Source organism: Papilio xuthus, unplaced genomic scaffold (genome assembly GCF_000836235.2).
Source record: "Papilio xuthus unplaced genomic scaffold, Pxut_1.1 DF827680.1, whole genome shotgun sequence".
NCBI lineage: Eukaryota > Metazoa > Arthropoda > Insecta > Lepidoptera > Papilionidae > Papilio > Papilio xuthus.
Genome location: NW_013530969.1, coordinates 105,828 through 125,047, shown reverse-complemented (window position 1 = coordinate 125,047; position 19,220 = coordinate 105,828). Strand labels below are relative to the sequence as shown.

General features: G+C 37.5%; 2 protein-coding genes across 3 annotated transcripts in view; one reads left to right on the top strand and one right to left on the bottom strand.

Annotated features, from left to right (window-relative positions):
• The window catches only part of LOC106117170 (GTP-binding protein RHO1), a 41,787-nt gene extending 24,138 nt beyond the window's left edge, over positions 1-17,649 (top strand). For both annotated transcript variants that reach the window (XM_013311307.1, XM_013311306.1), the window contains 6 exons: positions 12,611-12,802; positions 14,851-14,938; positions 15,364-15,473; positions 15,610-15,777; positions 15,925-16,056; positions 16,159-17,649. In XM_013311307.1, coding sequence (XP_013166761.1) covers positions 12,659-12,802; positions 14,851-14,938; positions 15,364-15,473; positions 15,610-15,777; positions 15,925-16,056; positions 16,159-16,239 — 723 coding nt within the window. In that variant the 5' untranslated portion in view covers positions 12,611-12,658 and the 3' untranslated portion in view covers positions 16,240-17,649. The remainder of the gene's footprint in view (positions 1-12,610; positions 12,803-14,850; positions 14,939-15,363; positions 15,474-15,609; positions 15,778-15,924; positions 16,057-16,158) is intronic.
• LOC106116899 (mitochondrial import receptor subunit TOM40 homolog) lies at positions 10,119-11,084 on the bottom strand. The gene has a single exon (XM_013310958.1). It carries the CDS (start codon positions 11,082-11,084, stop codon positions 10,119-10,121), a length of 966 nt encoding a protein of 321 aa, XP_013166412.1.
• Positions 17,650-19,220: the final 1,571 nt, after the last annotated feature.

Sequence of the window (19,220 nt, the reverse complement as noted above, 5' to 3'; positions counted from 1 at the left end):
TGCAGTTGCACAGATGTAAAGTATGCGAGAGCATCATTAAAAAGATTTGTGAATAGACTGTTTTAAAAAATGAGAGCATTGTGCTGCTAAAATATGTCATGCATCAGACGTCACTGTAAAATGTACATATCTGATACAAAATATTCTTCATGGCACAAACAAAACTTTCTAAAATAACAAGTGAAAACATACAATTAATTAGATTATCAACCATTTTGAACACAAAGCACACAATTGACTTCCTTGTCTTAAGAAAAGTTTTAATTAAAATAAAAAGCGGGAACAAAGAAGGAGTTGCAGTCGCGGCTACAGAGCTAACGAAGATGCAGCCCAACTACAATGTAACTAGTGCTGCCGGAGAGAACTCATTTTAATGCACAAGCAACGGGACGCGGCCCTCGCTGCTGAAATGTTCCGCCACAATCGTCCGATTGTCTCTTTCTCTCCCAGATGCAATAAGAGTATTCAAGTTAGCAACTTAGTTTCGTTACTTAACACTTTCGGTAGCTGTGCACTTGATTATATTAAGGTGACTAAGAGTTATTTGAATTTGAATTAATAAGTTTTAAAAGACAAGTTTTATTAGAGAACCATTGAAATAGCAAAAGGGACCTCCGCCGCGTGCAACTTGAGCATCCTGGGACGAGCGCGCATCTCTACACGCCGCATTAAGCACTCGCTTAGCTGATAATTTTACAAGTCATTAATGACCACTGGATGTGGCTCATACGACATACGGCCTTTCACAACACAGCTCTCGTTGCAACACCCACAAATAACGCAAATTTTAACTATATCGCGTTGTCTGGCCTTCTTAAGCCTTTGTAAAATGTAGAGTACATTTGTCGCATTATAAATAATTACTAGAAAATAAAGGCTTAAGTCTTAACTTGTCTTCCTCTTACGTTCTGGTATATTCTTCGTATCTTTTTCAGATTCAATGAACCGAACACAACGTGAACGTAACTTAGAAGTTGTCTTGTTGTCGCAACATCGGACAGCGCCGCCGACACACAAACTTTATGAATCGGAAATCGGACGTAAGCGGCATTGTTTCGCGCTCAGCTTTATTTTATTATCAGTTTTATTGTAGCTATATGTACGAGTACATCGCATCTCCTCAAGCCTATCGCGCCTCCACTGAACAGACTTAGCTTTTACGATATACACTTATGTATACGCGCCAATCCTTTATTTAGTTACGTACTGTGGCTCAGTTTAACGAGCCTGTTCGACATTGCGCTCCCGAGGGATGACGACTTATTGTTACCATCAAAATATATTAAACATAAAAGTGTATCAGTTTATATAAACTACGCAATTTTATATCATAATGTTGTTCACAAAGATTACGTTTACTTTAATGCACTGAAATAAATTAGTGCTTTTTAGTTGTAATTATAATACAAATATTGTTATATTAATATGTGGTAATTATATTAAATTCAAGTCAATGAAAAACCTGTAAATTTGCTTACAAAAGTATTGCAATGATTCATAGCTTACAGATATTTTAGAATATCTCCGTCCACAGGATTGCTCTCAATGCAACATTCAGCTCAGTGTTACTTCTCTGTGTTACATTCTGTGAACTTGGGCTACTTGCCATGTCCCACTCTCCCTCTTCCAGAAGTGTTTCTCAGTTTCATTTTGATCCTATATTATATATATAAAGCTGTTTTGTTTCTATATAACAGATGCTTCATTCTATGATTATATGTTGTTATTAAACTTATAAAAATATAAACGTGAAGTGAAAAATCCAATGCAGCGTATTTCACTTGTTTAAATTCTGAGAGAATAATTATGAATCGTCTGCAAAAACAAACATTTAACTGAAGTCAAAATGATTTTTGCAAAATATATTAAGTGGAGATAATATAAACATTAAGTTGATCTTCCACTATTAATATAAATCAGACAACTTTGTAAGTAAATTGATTTTCTCAAAGCGGAGACTGGATTATGCAGCATGCTGGGAGTTGAGAGAAAATTGAAAATAAAATACGTTTCTATGTGAGAACAGTTTTGATACATTTCGTTGTCATGTGAAGTGGTGGTGTATGTTTTATAAAAATAAAAGAAAATTTTCTAAAAATTCAATTATATTTGATAGAGACAGTCAGACAGTCTTACATAAAATGATTAATATATTAACGTCAAATGTCTGTATTGAAAATCCAATATTTAAGTCGTGGGCAAGAACTAGTACAAAATAATGTGTCAGTAGATTCAATAAACATCGACATCTCGTATGTAAACAAGTAACACAAGTATATTACGAGTAAATCAGTGTCCGGACACAATCTTCCGACATACATCTTTATTTTATTAAGCAAGAAGCCGACAAACCGCTTAACTTGTGAACAGACTATAAAACGTACCCTCTTCTATTTACTGCCTGGCCCCAAACAAAGAATTCATAAAACACAAAGTGGAATCTGCTAATACTACGTTTCATGCAAAAATTTAACTAATACTCTACCATGGTAGGTAACTAATACTCAAGATGTTTTTATCAACTGGTAGCTTTCCTTAACTATTAATTGTCATCCCAAAGGTCGGAGATTAGTTTTTAATGCAAGTTTTGAAATAATTTTTCTTCGCTTGACGCTTGGAGCTAAGACACAGATTATGTAGAAGGATTGTCTATTTCAATCGCCGAATACTGGATTTTTTTCTTCTACTAATCTCAAAAGGTACTGTCTCTCAGCGGGTGTTGGGTGATTATTATTTCTTATTAAGCATGTGAACAATCCTGAAGCTAAGCTATCAGACTATTGTCGCTCAAACATTTAGAGGTAACAAGGTATAGCTTTAGAAAGATAAAAATCAAAACGACATCCAATGCGATTGAAGCTCGGTCTTTGTAAGCTTTTAGCTGGAAGCTCGAGCTACTGATTCGATCGTCGCATTTTATCGACGTCGCGGCTGGAATGCATAATAGAGACAATTTGACATGTTCAGAGATCCCATTGCTTGCCTTCGAGAATGTTTATCCTGTCTACAGACTTATAAATATATACTTTGTGTAGAAACAGGACAATTTTAGAACGATCTCCTTTAATTCAACATCTACTCGGTCGTGCTAAATTGTTATGAAGACATGGTATTTACATTAATGCTATTTAACGAATAAAATAAAATTATTTAAATGTTCGTTACACATTTTTAAAAACTAATTAAGAACGGCTTAACTCACACATGATTGTCTGTTTTCTGCCAATATTCTGTTTACCTACATCATTACGAATAGTAGTCAAAGTTAGGTTAAAGTTTACGACTTTTGAAGTTGATTCACGTGAAGAAAACGTGAAAGTATAAAGCTGCAAAGTATCGCCTCCCATGTTGTGGAACAAATTGTGTTCCATTGGAACACTTCCAACGCTTTCTATAAGCAATAAACATTACATAGATGGTCGATAGTTGAGATATATTGCGGCAAATATATATCTATAAAACATTGTAATATAGTTTGTTTGACTCTACAAATCATCTAGCCAAAGAGCTGTATTTTAAAGAAATATATCAAGAACAATTGCTTACACAATAATAATGATTGTCAGAGAGATGTACTATATCGTTACCTTTCACTTATGTACCTATGTTATTTGTATTAACAGTAATATAATATAATATACAAGATTAACATCACATTAATTTGCATTTAAAACCGCGAAAATAACAAAATTTCGTTTCAATGCAGTCCATCACGTCAATGTCATTGTAGAGATACTCGCCGCGCCGCTAGCGCCGCCCCGCGAACCCAACTGTAACTTGTCACAGTGCAACCTGTCAACTTTATATTGCTTATTTTGCTGTGTTACGAATAATAAAACCCTATAGAGTTGATGTTTGTAAAAACAATCTGTGTGTGTGTGTGTGTTCTCGGTGAAAATAAATGTAATGGCTACAATAGCTCGACTAGAAATGGAATTGTTTCCCTCCACATTTTGGCAATACGTAGAGAAGTGCTTATTCTGAGCATGTAATAATAATTAACAATATTAAATTAGTCGACAGCTGATATTAGATCATGTCGTTAAATACATTTATGGGGAAATGAGATACGAATGTTTCTCCTGAGAGTTGAATCAGTACGTACGTTGCCTATAATTGGATAGAAATTCAAGATAAGATAAGCTTAAAAGTATCTGATTTTGTTTTCAATTACAGTTTTTCATCTTTTGATTTATGCAGGAATATTAAAAAGTTGGTTCATACAATTCGGTTTCTTTACAAAAAAGCGTAGCTCTCGAGACCAAACTTTTGGCAATAAATCTAACACGGAATTACTTTGCGCGATGAATTACGAAATAGGCTCCGTTAAATATTTCGCGAGCATTATTCGTGTTTGGCGGCGATCTGCGGACAGGAAGAGAGACGAGGAGTGGCCGAGGCGCAGTAAACTTAGTAAACTTTGAGACTTGCTTCAATTTTTGTGTCGGAGAAATGGTCCGTCGGAGAAATGTATTGCGCTCGTCAAGAGTATTCCTTGTTAGAATTGCAGAGAATAACAATATTATTCCCTGGAGTTGCAATGAATTATTACTCGCAGTGAAATTTTACTGAAAATGTAGTTAATTGCGGGGCTCTTTGTTGCTATTTCATTGTATTGTTTGCAAATCATAATACTTATATCTACTGTTTGCTATATTAATACGAATAACAAAGAGTAAAATTGCTATTTATGTTGTTTTGTATCCCAATTGAATCTGCGTGCACTACAATATGTTTGTACGATCAAATTAGGTTGCAATTTATTCAATGCTGAATTTCCGTCTAGTTTGGATTTAAAATTGAATTAAAAAAAATATTAAATGACGTATACATATAACAGACAACTTATAGTGTAAAGTAAGTTAATGTTGCTTAAACTCGGCATTATTTGAAAACGTTCACTCAATAACAGTTGACTTGCATGCCGCCATTTTCTTAGCAAATGTAAATCAGTGCACAATTTGTGTTGCCGTCTCCGGAATATTATTGAGCACAATAACTTACTATAACGACTGTTTTACATTTTTATGTAAACAAAACTCTAGTTTACATATAAATGTAAATTAGAACATTAAATTTAATTTCAATTTCTCTTTGTTCTAGGTATACATCACCGTGGCCGCGCAGTGAACTGCAGTCACTCGAGCTTACCATAAACATGATAATATTCTCAACCATTAAATTGTTTCAACATGAAAATACAATAAATTGAATAAGGAAAGGTTGACGCATGTTATTGGAAAGTTGATCAAACAATTATCTTCTAAAGTGCGAAAGTTTGACGGATTGCAAAACAAACAGCTGTAAGGTTCAATCTGCCTTTCTAAAACATTTATTTAAAATCTAAACTTTAAACTTCACGTTAATATACAGATAAATTATGTTTTTACATATAATATTCAATTTTATCATTACCGGTTCTTGCTCCGGTCTCTTTTGTGAGTCGAAAGATGAAGCGTTGTTAATCGAGAACTTTGTTAAAGTTATATTAAAAACAAAGTTTTGTTTGTACAGCAACTGTTACTGATAACAACAATACCATTCCAGTATTTAATTAAAGCTAATTAAGTTAAGTGGAGACATTCTGTGAGGGCGGGGGCGGCGGCGGCGGCGGCGGCGGCGGCGGCGTACGGGTCACTAGCAGTTTAGGACAAGTTATTCTACAACTTTGAAATTGCATCGAGTATCAGCCGGGGGCTATCGGATACCCCAAGGCTTGCAATTTAGTTATCCCCAAACATTTGCCTTAATAATATGGAGATGTATATTACGTATTGTTTTAGCTTAACACTTTTATAATAGTATTTTAAAATAGATATTAAATATTTATTGCACTTTTTTAATATAAACGGTTACCCGCGACTTGTAACTATGGAATTAAAATATATATCTATCCTTTGATTTGTAGAAAATGATACTTTATTGAATTCAAAAAGAGGAAATAATCCACATAATGTGCTCTCTACTCACTCGACTTCTATTAATAGCTAAATTATTTCAATGTTGAAAAGAAGCAATAAACGTAATTGAACATTGGCTCGTATCTCAAGTCCCATTCACTCGCTCACTCGGACAAAAAGGTTCAGAGGAAATTGCTATTTGTGAGGTAGGCATTGTAACTACTACTCTGTCGATCATCAATTATAGGACGTTACTCCAATCACTTTCTCCGCTGACAAACCGTATACTTATAGTGAACGTCACAAGGTTCACAATGGTGTGCATGTGTCGCCATATCAATGATGTCTTGGTCCGCGGCAATATACGGCTTAAGGACCGTTAAAGCATTATGGCGGCTGTAATTGCTTGTAGACAGCGCTCTGTGATACTTACTCTGTGCTGAGGCTGCCTCACACGTCGCTCAGTGCAGTGCTGCCTATCTATTGCGCTACTAGCATTTAAGCGACCTTCCAATGAGCGATGTTACCAACGACAAATTTATCTCAGTATCAACATCTGCTCTACAATTGATCCACACACAGACATTGTAACAGTTTATACAAAAAACAAATTCTTCTATTACCTTGTAAGCTATAAATACATTGAATATCTCCGCGTCTCTTTCGGAAACACTTCAAATAATATTTTCCGCGATCAAATGTCACCGATAATGGGGAAAACCTTTCGAAACACTTCAAATGGAAATGATAAAAAAGGGTCTTCTGAATACATACAAGAAGTTTCGTATTTACCTTCTGGGGACTTTATAACCTACTACATGTATAATAAACTAAATATAAGAGTAAAACTAAAACCAACTGAACTAATACGATAATTTAGCGACGATTGATTTTTACATAATTTTGCAAAGTTTTTAAATGAATGGCTGAAAACATAGCAACTGTCGTAACAATTTATTAAATAAAGAACAATTAACAACATTAATCTATACTGAAACATTACATAGTTTCAGTTGAAACGCCGCGACAATAAATTAGTGGGCAAACGGAAAAGTTGTAGCGAGTGTATGCACGAGTAATGCGCCACACAATAAATGAAACGACGACTGCTGCAAAAGTTGCCGCTTTAAATGTACTTTATAGTCATAGCTGAGTTAAATTAAAACTCTAAATACTCAAATAAATGACACACAGTGAAGACATTAAATTACACTTATGTTAGTGTAATAATTGTTTGAACTGAAATGTTTGCTCTACACACAGTTAATTATCATAAGAGTATTGAGATGTATTGTGTATGATGAGTGTTGCTAACTTTATCCTAATTCAAGCTTTGTTATTGAACAGCCATTAAATGAAGCTCTCGCTAACAAAGTTAAGTAAACATTGAGAGACAGAGCTGAGCGGGGCCAAGTTTCAGATACTTACAAAGTGCCTCAACATCCACCCCGCCCATTGAATATCTTTTACCGAATTCTTCAAGGAAATTCAATAGCCACCGAGACTTTTGTTCTTTATTAAAATAACAAACCGAATGATCTTTTAATCCTATTAAAATACTTTTAAGGTACATATTAATTCCCAAAAATCCTTTTTTAAATGTTTTTTTTTTTAAATATGAGAAACATTGAGCGCGTCCTCTTTACATAATAATAAATCATGTATGTATGTATGTAGCAGTCGCATCAGCAGACATCCGGTCTGACCATCGTACACAAACAATATGTACAACTTTAATGTGCCTCCGTATGTACATACATATATAGTATGTCATGTGTATGTTATATAGTCAGATAGCTTTTGAATATTCAAAGCGATAGAAAAGAGAGTACCGAAAATAAATGTTTTCTATTAATATTATAATAATAACAAAAACTGACAATATTTATTATCTTCTTAGGCAATACTTGAAAACTCAACAATTCTCAATATACACACAAGTTTATTGTTTCCTAACAGCAGCCTCTTTACTATATACATTTATGATAAGTATCAGTGCTTTAATTAATGCTCTTTTAAAATCGTCTCATAAATAAAGTAATTTTAGTATAATAACACTCTCTCTATCAATTGATCTTTAATCTTATCTTCACAGCGAAGTGAACATCAATGCACTCGATGTTAAGTCCTTCAAAGTACTGTGGAACATCTGACAGCCTCGATGATATCATAGGTTTCCAGTTCAGTGAACATTAGCGTCCAGCGCAGAATCCAGCGCAGCGTACACTCACCGCTCGCTTTTTGTCCCACGGCTCTCGTGTTCGGTGCTCTGTGCTTATCCGATCACAACATAATCTGTGCACTCGCCGCCAACAAGATGGACCACTTCCTCCGACTAAACTTGCACCAACACAAAATGAAGGCGCATTAGCTAACGATGCAGCCGAGTTAACTTTAACATTGATCTTAACACTCGACATCTTTTACAGATGATATATTTTTTAACTTAATTTTATGAGAAACAAACGAAGTGTTACTTGTTTTATTATGAGAAACAAGCTGAAAAAGCTTAGTGAAAGTTGACTCCAGTTTTTCAATAAACTTTGACTAGATGCCGTCCATAAAATAACCTTTTTTTCTTCAATAAATTATAATGAAATCTCCTAATTACGTTGAATTGTTTTTTTATAACTCTGTTCATCCTGTTGTAACATTTTGCCGTCGTTCCTCGCCATGCGCTATATTCAACATAAAAAATATTCGGCTAAAGTCTTACAACATTATTCAACATGAACAGAACTATGTACATACAATTGTATCTTTAAGAAAGCTTTTAAAACGTTTAAAAGTATTCTTAAGTAAGTCAGCGACATCTATTGAATAACTTTATAATATAATTTGCAGACGAGTCCGCGACAAAGCCGCACCAATTTGTCCGTGAGATAGAATTTTTAAATAAATTCAGCGAGCGTCCTTTTATATATCTTTAGGGACAGAATAAATTTTAGTTCTAAGATAATATAGTGTTCTTTGCAGATTGGAATATTAAATTCAATAGAAATAACGAAAAGGTTAAACCTTAGAGATGACTTTGTTGTTCACTTTAGTTGCTTTAAAATTATTACGCATAAATAAACAAAAAAATATTTACATTTCATGCAATCGACAAAATCTGGGAAAAAGTTAATTACCTCAGTTCTCAATATCTAATAAGAATTTTATGTAAAGATTTTGTTTTCATAAAATTGTACTTAAAAGGGTGTTTTTTAAAGTGTACAAGAGGGAATTTGTGATGTTTTATTTTGCAATGGTCTCCGCTTCACGTTTCCTTCAACATAACCCGAGTCAAGGGTCAGAGCTATAAACTGCTACAGGCAAACACATGAAAATTGAAATTACCATAAAAATCCTCTTTACGTCAATTTGAATTTAAATTGCGACAGCGTATTATAGGAACGGTCCATGTTTATGGGAGTCGGGGCCATTTTGCGAGTACAACCTTTCGCAAATTGTGTTAGAAATCCTTTACAATAAGCGGGATCGTGTTTATTTGGGTAAGATTAGCAGAGTCCTCATGGCACACGTGTGTTAATTACTCTGTGACCTGTCGCCACTTCATTGGACTCGTTTCGACTTGTTTTCCCAACTTCATCACGGACCCACTAACACATTTTTAAGTATTTACCTATGCGAGACGCAAAGTAACATAATGCATACCCTGAGTGCCCCTGAATGATCGGCTACGTATAGCAGCCCTAATCTGTCCGCAGTAGCTCCTGATCTGTACGAAAAGTTCACTACTCTCCCCCGCCACCCCGCCACCCCGCCGCAACCGCTACACTCATATAAACGCGAACGCCGGGCGAATACAAAGTGATCGCACTTTTTAGACACTTTAATATTTTTTCAGATAAAATTAACAAGGAACTATTTCATTAGATAAGCGTGTCCGTTTCCGGCGCGGCGATCGCCTTACACCCTTCACAAGTAGGTACAGGATTAAAGAAAACGTTTAGCTATAATGATTGCCAATAGCTTACATCTTTGAAAATTTCATTGTAATGGAAATAAAAAAATATAAACACGATCGTTAAATTAAAATTGACAAAGTTATCTAAATTTAATGAACATATAAAACAGGACAAATGATTACCATAAAACCATAACTAAATTATGTATACTTATTTACAAAAAATAAAGCTACAAAAACTTTACATCCTACGCCGTCCTATATCCGATGACTAAAATTTCCATTTAAAATTGGACGTCGCAAAAAATTTAAAAGTTCAAGTTGAATCCGAAGCCGAGCCGCAGCCGGCGCTGGCCGTCGAGCAGCGCGCTGCCCACCAGCCGAAGCACGCGCTCCTCCTCCTGCGCGTCACGCACATACACCTCCTTCTGCACCGTGAACCCGCCGCAGCGCTGGCTGTCCACGAAGATCTTCAGCTCGCACCCCTCGTACGCCTTGTGCAGCGCCAGCGCGGCCGTGAGCGGCGCGCCCGCTCGGCCCTCACTCACCACGCCCGCGAGCCGCAGGTCTGCCGCCAGTCTCTTGAACAGGCACACCTGGAACCCCAGTTTGGTGACCGTTGAGGACACACAGTAGGAGGGTCCGCGATAGCGCGCACTCAGTGACAGCTCCGGCAGTGCGGGGCACGCGAGCGGCTTAAAGCTGAGCTCTGTGCCCACGCTGAGCTCGGGCCGCAGTTGGTACATCCACTGCGTCACCGTGCGCAGTGTGTTCGGTTCCATGTCGTTCATCTTGAAAGTGAAGGAGGCGACCGAGCGCTCGCCCTCACGTTCCAGCTCCACCTCGGTCTCGGATGCCACCAAGTCGCGGATCCTGGAGGTGAGGCGGAGCGTACATGCCCCGTCCATGCGCTCCGTGTATGTGGCGGTGGCGGATCCACTCGCATCCACCACCAGCCCGTCCCCGACGAACTTGGGCTCCGACTCCTTGTTGAGGTATCGCTTGTAGCTCTGGTACGTCTCCCGCGTCTTGCCGTAGTTGTACTCCTGCAGCAGCTTCACTTTATCGAGTACCTGCCGCAGCACGACCAACCGGGCGCCGACGAAGCACTTGGGGAAGACGCTCTTGGCCTCGGCGTGCACCTCGCTCAGTCGCGTCTGGTTCGTCTTCGCGGGCTCGAGGACGATAATGTCTTTCTTCTTGGGCAGCAGCCGCTGCAGGCTGGACACGAAATTGCTCACCTCCGCCTTGATAGCGTCCTCGCTCAAGTCCATCGTGAGATGTAAAGTTTTGTTGGTTTTGTTATTTGTGATTGTAAGTGTGCGGAGCGGAGCGCTGCGGACGTCAGCGGGCTGTCACACGTTGTTTTAAACGTCGCCAACTGTCGCGGCGTGCGATCCACCAGCCAGCCGCACCATCGCACAGACTACATATCATTTAGACTATAAATATGATTTAATTCAATCGTAAAATTTAATTATAATATTTACTTACTCTGTATTAACACAATATCTCTTGAATCTGGACGATGAAAACGCCATTACAATTTTAAATTAATAATAATATATAGTTATATTCCTAGATTATAATTTCGTATTTTGATTTCTTCAAAGAAGCCCTAAAGTATTACTAAATCTGAAGCTCTCCCTGAACTGATAATAATAAAAATATACTAATTTTCAAGCTCATTGAATGTTTGATGAATTGTCATTGTGTTACGCGAGTGAAAAGTTCTCACAAAGTGTCGATGACACGACATTTATGTATTTTAAATAGGGATTGGAACAGCGCGTGTCCCAATTCCATTCAATAAGAAGCCGGCAGGCTGGCTGCGTGTTAGTTCGTTGTGCGACAGTTTGTGCGGCGCTGCTGTCGCTCGTAAACAATTGCGAGTCCATTCTGCAGCAGCACTCAGCGTTGCAATCATATTGAAGTAAACCTATCAAATTCCCCTAACACCCACCTCCCCCCCCCCAACCTCAACTGTATGCATCACCGCACTCATTGTACGCGATTAAATTTTAATCGTCATCAACTCTGAACATTTTTGAAAGCCGTTTAATTTTTAAAGCGATATTTATTGTTCAAATTGTAATTATAACCATTATTATGTTAGGGTTGATTAAAAATATATGTAATAGGAATTTTAATATAGAAAATCACACAAACATACTTAAAGTAAAGCAATTTATGTTGCGACTATAATTCATAATAAACAAACTGCAGACAAACAATAGTTAAGTATTGCATATTTAATTTTATAATACTTTGGCTGGGTTTATTACGTTAAGAAAGTGAAGCTTTTTATGGCAACTATTTCAGTGACGGTGTAAGTGCAAGCCGCTGCGATGTGGACGTTATATACATTTCAAGAGCTTTTAAAGAAATCACGACAGAACTTGAAATAAAACCTAAAGAGTCTCGTAATAGCAGTACACTCATTTTACAGGGAAGAAATTTTTAAAATAAATTGAATTCCTTTTACTTTAATATTGGATGGAGGTGAAGGAGGAGGCAGCGACGAAGTGAATTCGAGAACTTAATGAAAACATCAGTACTAAAAGAACCAGCCGAAACCTGCAGATTTATTGAAAAATAAAACCTTTAAGACTTACTAAGAGTATTTTATTCCGGACTTGTATAAAATTGTTCATTACCGACTGATCTTGCTAATGCTGCCAATCACTTCCATCGAGAATTTTATTCTTTACTAAAAAGCAAAAGTTATTCTCTACTAGTTATCAAAAACTGTAAATATGCCTTCCTGCCAGTCTATTAAAATTGTACAACTTGTCCACAGATCAGAAGAGAGCTGCATCAGGGTGCCGGGCGTAGAGCGTAGGCCGCGATGTGGTCCGGCAAGAAGGGCAGCGAGGGCGGCGACGTCGGCACGCCCCCCGCGCATGAAGAGGTCAAGCTGGTGCTCGTGGGCGATTCGCAGTGCGGCAAGACCGCGCTCGTGCAGCGTCTCGTCTCCGAGACCTTCCTCGAGGTCAGCCACTACTACCACTTATACGCCAAGGCGCCAAAATAAATGTTACAGTCGACTCACACACATTTACCTTACAAACAGCGTGTTGAAAGAGGACATCGTAGGTACTTATTCTAGCGCAATGTAAATCATCTTTATTTTAATTTCATACCAAAGTATAACGAGCGCGCCGTGTGGCGAATTCGACAGAATACGGTGGCGGAAGACCCACGTCGCGTCCGCCACGTGTGGTCGCGACCATTATTATTAACTCTCTCGCTTGTTTTGGTGCACATCTGTAACGTAAGTCGTAAATACACAGCATTACATTTAGATGATCGTCCAATAAGTTGTAAAGTATTCCCAATCGATGACCGTTATATATATTATATATGTAGATGTATATGAAAAGAAAAATGTTCTTGAAAAAAAAATAGAAAGAAAATAATAAAAAATAGGAAAGCGTAATATAGCCAAATATCTGCACTAAAGCACCACATGAATACTTTAAAACGCACATCATCATCTCTTTTCCCGCCATCATGATGCACACTCGTCCGTTGATGCGCCAAAATGTAGTTTACGTCAAACATTGGTAGCGAGCGTTTACATCACTTAACCTGCTTACATGTAACCAAAGTTGAGCGCATTCCGCTTACAGCTCAGTTAAGTTTCTATGTTAGCGCGTGACGACAGCGTCGTGTACATGGATCTCAAAATTAACTGGGACACGATGTCTGCAAGTTTTTAATTTATTATTTTAATTAAATTCAGGCTCACGGGCAGGGTAAAAAATATGAAGTGAGACGGAGCGTTGAGTCGACATTGTTTCAGATCAGATTGTTCGGCTCATGTTAGCGTCGCTTCTTTCACTCTGCGCTCAATTTTTGTCTCCATTTCCTTTGTGTTCAAACTTTGTTGTGTTTACACTTTGTTGTACATTTTGTTGTAAATTGCAAACTTTCTGCATGTGCTTGAAAAAAAGCTTGTTTTATTTTTCATGTCGTTGTAGTATTTTAAGCACAACTTTTTATCTATTTGTTGGAAACTGAAGCAAAGCTGTTTTAGAAAAAATATAAAGATTATTAATTGGAACCCTTAAATAATGGTGGTTTTTACGTATGCACTTGTTCTTTATGACACAATATTAATGCAATAGTTTGTGCGAGTCACTTGAAATGTCATTGGGAAAAAAGTTTTTAGTAAGATCAGTGAGGGCATACATCTTGTGAATGTAACAAGAAGCCGCTAGATGGCAGGCTACGGGCTACAGACGACTACAGGGCAATGCACTTACAGCCTTCTCACACGGGCCAAGGCACGGGCGAAGGCCTACAGGTCATGCGGTTAATGACCTAGGTCACAAATTAAATCCCTAGTTTATTTCATCATTGGAGTAATTTAACACAAATATTATGACTAATAAATAAATGTCTAATTTCATTTGGTACGCAATGAAATTATTATTAAATTAATAAATAACACTTCAAGTTCAACTTAATTGAACTGCAATTGAGAACATTATGATTATTCTGAAGTCTTATTAATTACATTAATTTGCACAAAATTCTGGGAATTTAATACTCGCTTTTTCGCTTTGAATTAAAATGAAATGTTATATTAAAAGTAGCATTACGTCCCGACAATTCTTAGAATATATTTATATTCAGCTCCGGAAACGTGAAACTGTCTAATTAAATTTTAAAACTCGGAAACATTGAAAAATAAACCGTTTCCGCTTCAGCGTTTAGATTGCGCCGCAGTTTACAGTTGATTTATTAACAGTAACGATAATACGCAATAACAGAGCAGTTTGCTAATACTTCGCTATTGTTGCCGGTGAGCCAGGCCGGGGCCGCCCCGCCGCGCCGCGCCGCGCCCCTCCATTCAGGTAGTTCCTAGTGCGAGTGGGCTGAGTCTACCAACCTACAAAATCTTAGATACATCTGACACCGAAATTGCAGCGTTTCCAGTTAAATACTGTGAGCGAGTAATGTTGCTTGTTTCTTTAATTGTATAATAACATACAAAGCAGTATAAATGAAGTATTTGTTGGCTTATTGTTCCAGGCGTACACGCCGACAGGCTTCGAGAAGTACGCGTACACGTGCACAGTAGCCGACTGCAGGGTCAACTTTTCTGTGTGGGACACCTCAGGTAACCACCAACGCCCTCGCCAACAATCTTAACATATTCAAGTTGAGTTTTTGGAAGAAATATGTAAAGTTGTAATAATCCAGCCCGAATGTTCTGAGTGATGACCACTCAGAAGATGATTTGCATCTATTTTGCGTGTAATTAATAAAAGTAGTACAAGATATTGAAATATAACACGGCGGCAACTCTACACCGGCTGAAGCTGCACCGGCCGCAGTCTGCGGTCGCGGAACTTGCTCCCACCACTATTTATAGTGTACAAAGCGGACGTTTTTACTTTTGTAATGATGCCGCGTCTCTGCTGTTATAATTGCTATTACAAGATGTTTTTCTTATTTTCAAGGCATATTGTAGATTCTTAGGGGCCTCATAATAGCAGCAAAGTAGCCCATATTCTAATGTGTAAGTGATTTCCCTGCACACAGGAACAACGGCGTACGACACAGTGCGCCCTCTGGCGTACCAAGACGCCAAAGTGTTCATGCTTTGCTTCAACATAGCAGAGCCCGACTCCCTGCACAACGCCGCTGCCAAGGTACGGCACACGCAAACTATGCGCTTGCACTTTACTTACTATTTCCACTAATTTAAAAAAATACCATAAATCTCAATAGTACAATCATATAACTTCGACATCATTTCTACATGTAGGTACTTACTTTTATCCTCAGTGGTATCGCGAGGTGCGAACGCACGGTGGTCCGCCGGGTGCGGGAGGCGCGGCGGGCGCAGGGGGTGCCCCGGTGTTGTTGTGTGGCTGCAAGGCGGACCTGCGCCACGACAAGGAGACCCTCACCGTGCTCTCCAAGCTGCGCACGCGCCCCGTCACCAGCGAGGAGGTAAGCCTTCACTTGCCTCCAGCCAGCGAAAGGGTGCCCTCTATACACAGCAAATTTAATTGAAATTGCACAAAAATGGTTGATATGATTTTTTGCAAATGAACAATTTGTTGGTGTAATAGATATTTTAATGATAAAATGTGACAGGCGCTGTCGGTGGCGCGGCAGTTGGGCGCAACGACATACGTGGAAACGTCAGCACGCGCGTCTGGCAAGGGTGTGCGCGACGCGTTCGAGGTAGCGGCGCTCGCCGCACTCGGCAAGCTCAACAAGCAGCAGGTACATACACACACACGTTCGGAACACCTTCAGCCGTAATGTTTAGTAAGCAATAAATTTACTTGATGCGATGGTAATCTGTGATTATTATTATGTGTGCAGAAGCAAGTGGGTCGCAGCAAGAGCAAGCGCGATCTGAAGGCCGAGCTGAAGGGACGCGCGCGCAGTTGCTGCGTCATGTGATCCGCGGCCGGCCACCCCCCGCGGTGGCCGCACGACCTGTAGTTTACACACGCCGCGTCTTGCACAACACTTTCCATGTCCTGCGGAGATGTCTCCCCGAACTGTCGATGGTTAAATGAGTACTAAAGTGACACTTTATAGTACATTAATCGACTCAAAAGCTCAAATTTGGTGATGATGATGTTTCAAATATCTGAAAACTTTATTAGTTAATTAGTTAATTTATTTGAAGCATTTGGCCGCTATAGTGTAATTGAAAGTGGAACAAAGTTCGTTTGACTAGCGCGACTAGGACACGGCAGGGACATGTCGTCGACAAGGAGTATTGCAGCGTGGTCAGGGGCGCGCGCGAGCCTGTGATACACTTAAATTTAGAGAGAGAAAGGCTCGTACACGCAGCGAGCCACGCGGACGGTTTCTAGATGTTAAGATGGTATTTACAGTGTATACTTAATTGTAAAGACAATTTATATTGCGTACAAATATATGTGTTTTCATATACAATAAGTAATATTTTCTATTGAAGTCGCGTTGCGAGGATACAATATGTGTATATTATATGTGTACTGTGAAATGTTTAAAATTGCAAATTTCGTCACATTTGTTTTGGTAGGACCAAGTTAGTTTTGTAAATAAGAGGGCGGGGGTTTGGAGAGGAAGCAGTTGTGATAGCAATACGTAATGTATCGTATTATATGTAAGTGTATGCACAACGAGGGACAATACTACACACATACATACATATTTATTATAACAAAGGAGGTCCACTGGCGGACAGCCACGTCCACGTGCTGTTGCTGTAGTTTTGTACGTTTCTTAACGCTCGGTGTCGCTTGCATTGTTTGCTAGCTCGCTGTTTAACTGTGTGTCACTTTATTGTACATTTTATAACAAAAAAAAACTTCTTTAGATATAAAAATGTTATTTGGGCAATCGTTCTTTTGATGATTGTACAAAGTAATGTATCCAGTCCATATCTCCTCGCTGTACTGGAATTTTGTATAAAATGGACAGAATCCCCTAAACTGCAAAGTCAACAACAAGTCGAGCTTCAGAAGACATAGAATGTGAATAGCGCGCCGTCAGCTCGCTGCACTCATCAGTTATCTAATTGTGACATGTTATAATGTAACTAGTGAACAACATTAATGTTTGTAATATGAAAACGTGTATACAAATAAGTCTAACACATCGACCTAAAGTGTATTATGTTTCTTTTACGAATTGATTCCTACTTATTATATGTGTACATTTTTTGACACCACTGACAAATCACATTGTCATTAACAAATATAATAAAGTAATGACAGCAATGTTTTTGTACATGTCTTGCGGCAGTGGAAACCCACCATAAAACGCTAACAATCCGTCGTAAAGACAACGTTATGGTTCTAATTGTGTAGTGAGTAAATTAAATTTTACAAATGAATATTTAATATTTATATTATTTATTTAACTTTTGATTTTGTATCGAACAAGTCGATATCAAGCTTTAAATTCAATGTTAGCTTTAATTATGTAGTCGTGTAACGTCATTGTTGTATTTATATATTTAAAACAATTATTATTTAGTTATGTTCAACAAAACTAATGCAAATGTCTCAAAACTTTTACTGCTGGAGTAAAAACTACTTTAATGTTTATTTAAATATTATATGAGTTGTATTATATATATCAAGCAATTACGAGTATGTTTCCATAATATACATATATTGATTATTGTCAAAATGATTGCCTGCAATACTAAATACTAAATCTATTAAACCCACCGAAATGAATAAAGGTAAAATGTACGCGATCACACGTTGCATTAGTTTTTCTTCTGGTTCATTTTGTCTTTGAAATTCCTAAACTTTTATTTTATAAGAAACTGTACATATCATAGTTTGGTTTTTATTACAATATTATCTTTTCATGTGAGACTAATCTTGCTTTTATACATAAATCAATTTATATTGTTTTTATAGTAAAAGTGAGATTAGTTTAAATACCATGTGCTCACAGAACAGATAACAAATAGAGAACTGTACAGACAGCATTTAATATTGTTTTGTTTTTGTGGATATGTTTTAGCGGCGCCCTGGTCTAAACATGTTCCTTTTACCCTAAGCAGTAATTTAGGTGATTTTAAATGTTGTTTCTAGACTAAGAAATATAGCGTTCGATGTTTTTTTTATTGCTGTTTTATTTGACTTACGTTTTCATTATATTTTGTGTAATAATTAAAGATAGATCGACACCGAGACATCTTGAAATGTTGCCTTGAAAATAATGAAGATTTCTCTGATTATTAGTACTCTCGTAATTTAACAAACAAACAAACTGAACTTAGTTTAAATTTTATAATGCAAACTCTTGACATTATTATTTCTTATTACTATTATCCAATTAGTCACGTCACGCTACGAGTATACACGTGCCAGCGTAGAGCAGGGCGTAGCGCTTGTCGTAGACTTCAGCGTAGGCTTGACTTCAATTTCTCGACATTTGATTTTTACAGAACAGGTGTGCAGCGAGTCTGTTACGATCTCTGAGAGATTGTTTTCTATTGTTTTTGTGGAACAATCCACCGGTTATGCCGTTGCACGTATGTGGGTAGTTGCGGTATGTGGGTAGTTGCGATATGTAGGTAGGTAATGACAGGTATCTAATGCATATTGAACATTATCATTTTAGTTACGCGTATAAATAAAATTATTTTATATAGATCTAGATTACATTTGTTATCTTCCTAACATCATCAATTATTTAGTACTTTTATTATAATATATCTATAAGCCGATTATTTGTGTAACTATATAACTGTGCAGTCAATAGTTTCTGGTTGCTTTTGATATATCTTTTGATAGATCTGCTTTAGAAATAGTCGGCTGTTGCAAATACCTTCAGGCTTAGATGTTAAAACAAAATATTTTTGAAAGTGTTTTTGTTGATACGTTTGTATATTTTACTTTTCTTTTATAATATAAATTAATAAAAAT

What these genes read in the sequence shown, in the direction of transcription:
- LOC106116899 (XM_013310958.1), bottom strand. Translation starts at nt 11,084, where the DNA reads ATGGACTTGAGCGAGGACGCTATCAAGGCGGAGGTGAGCAATTTCGTG.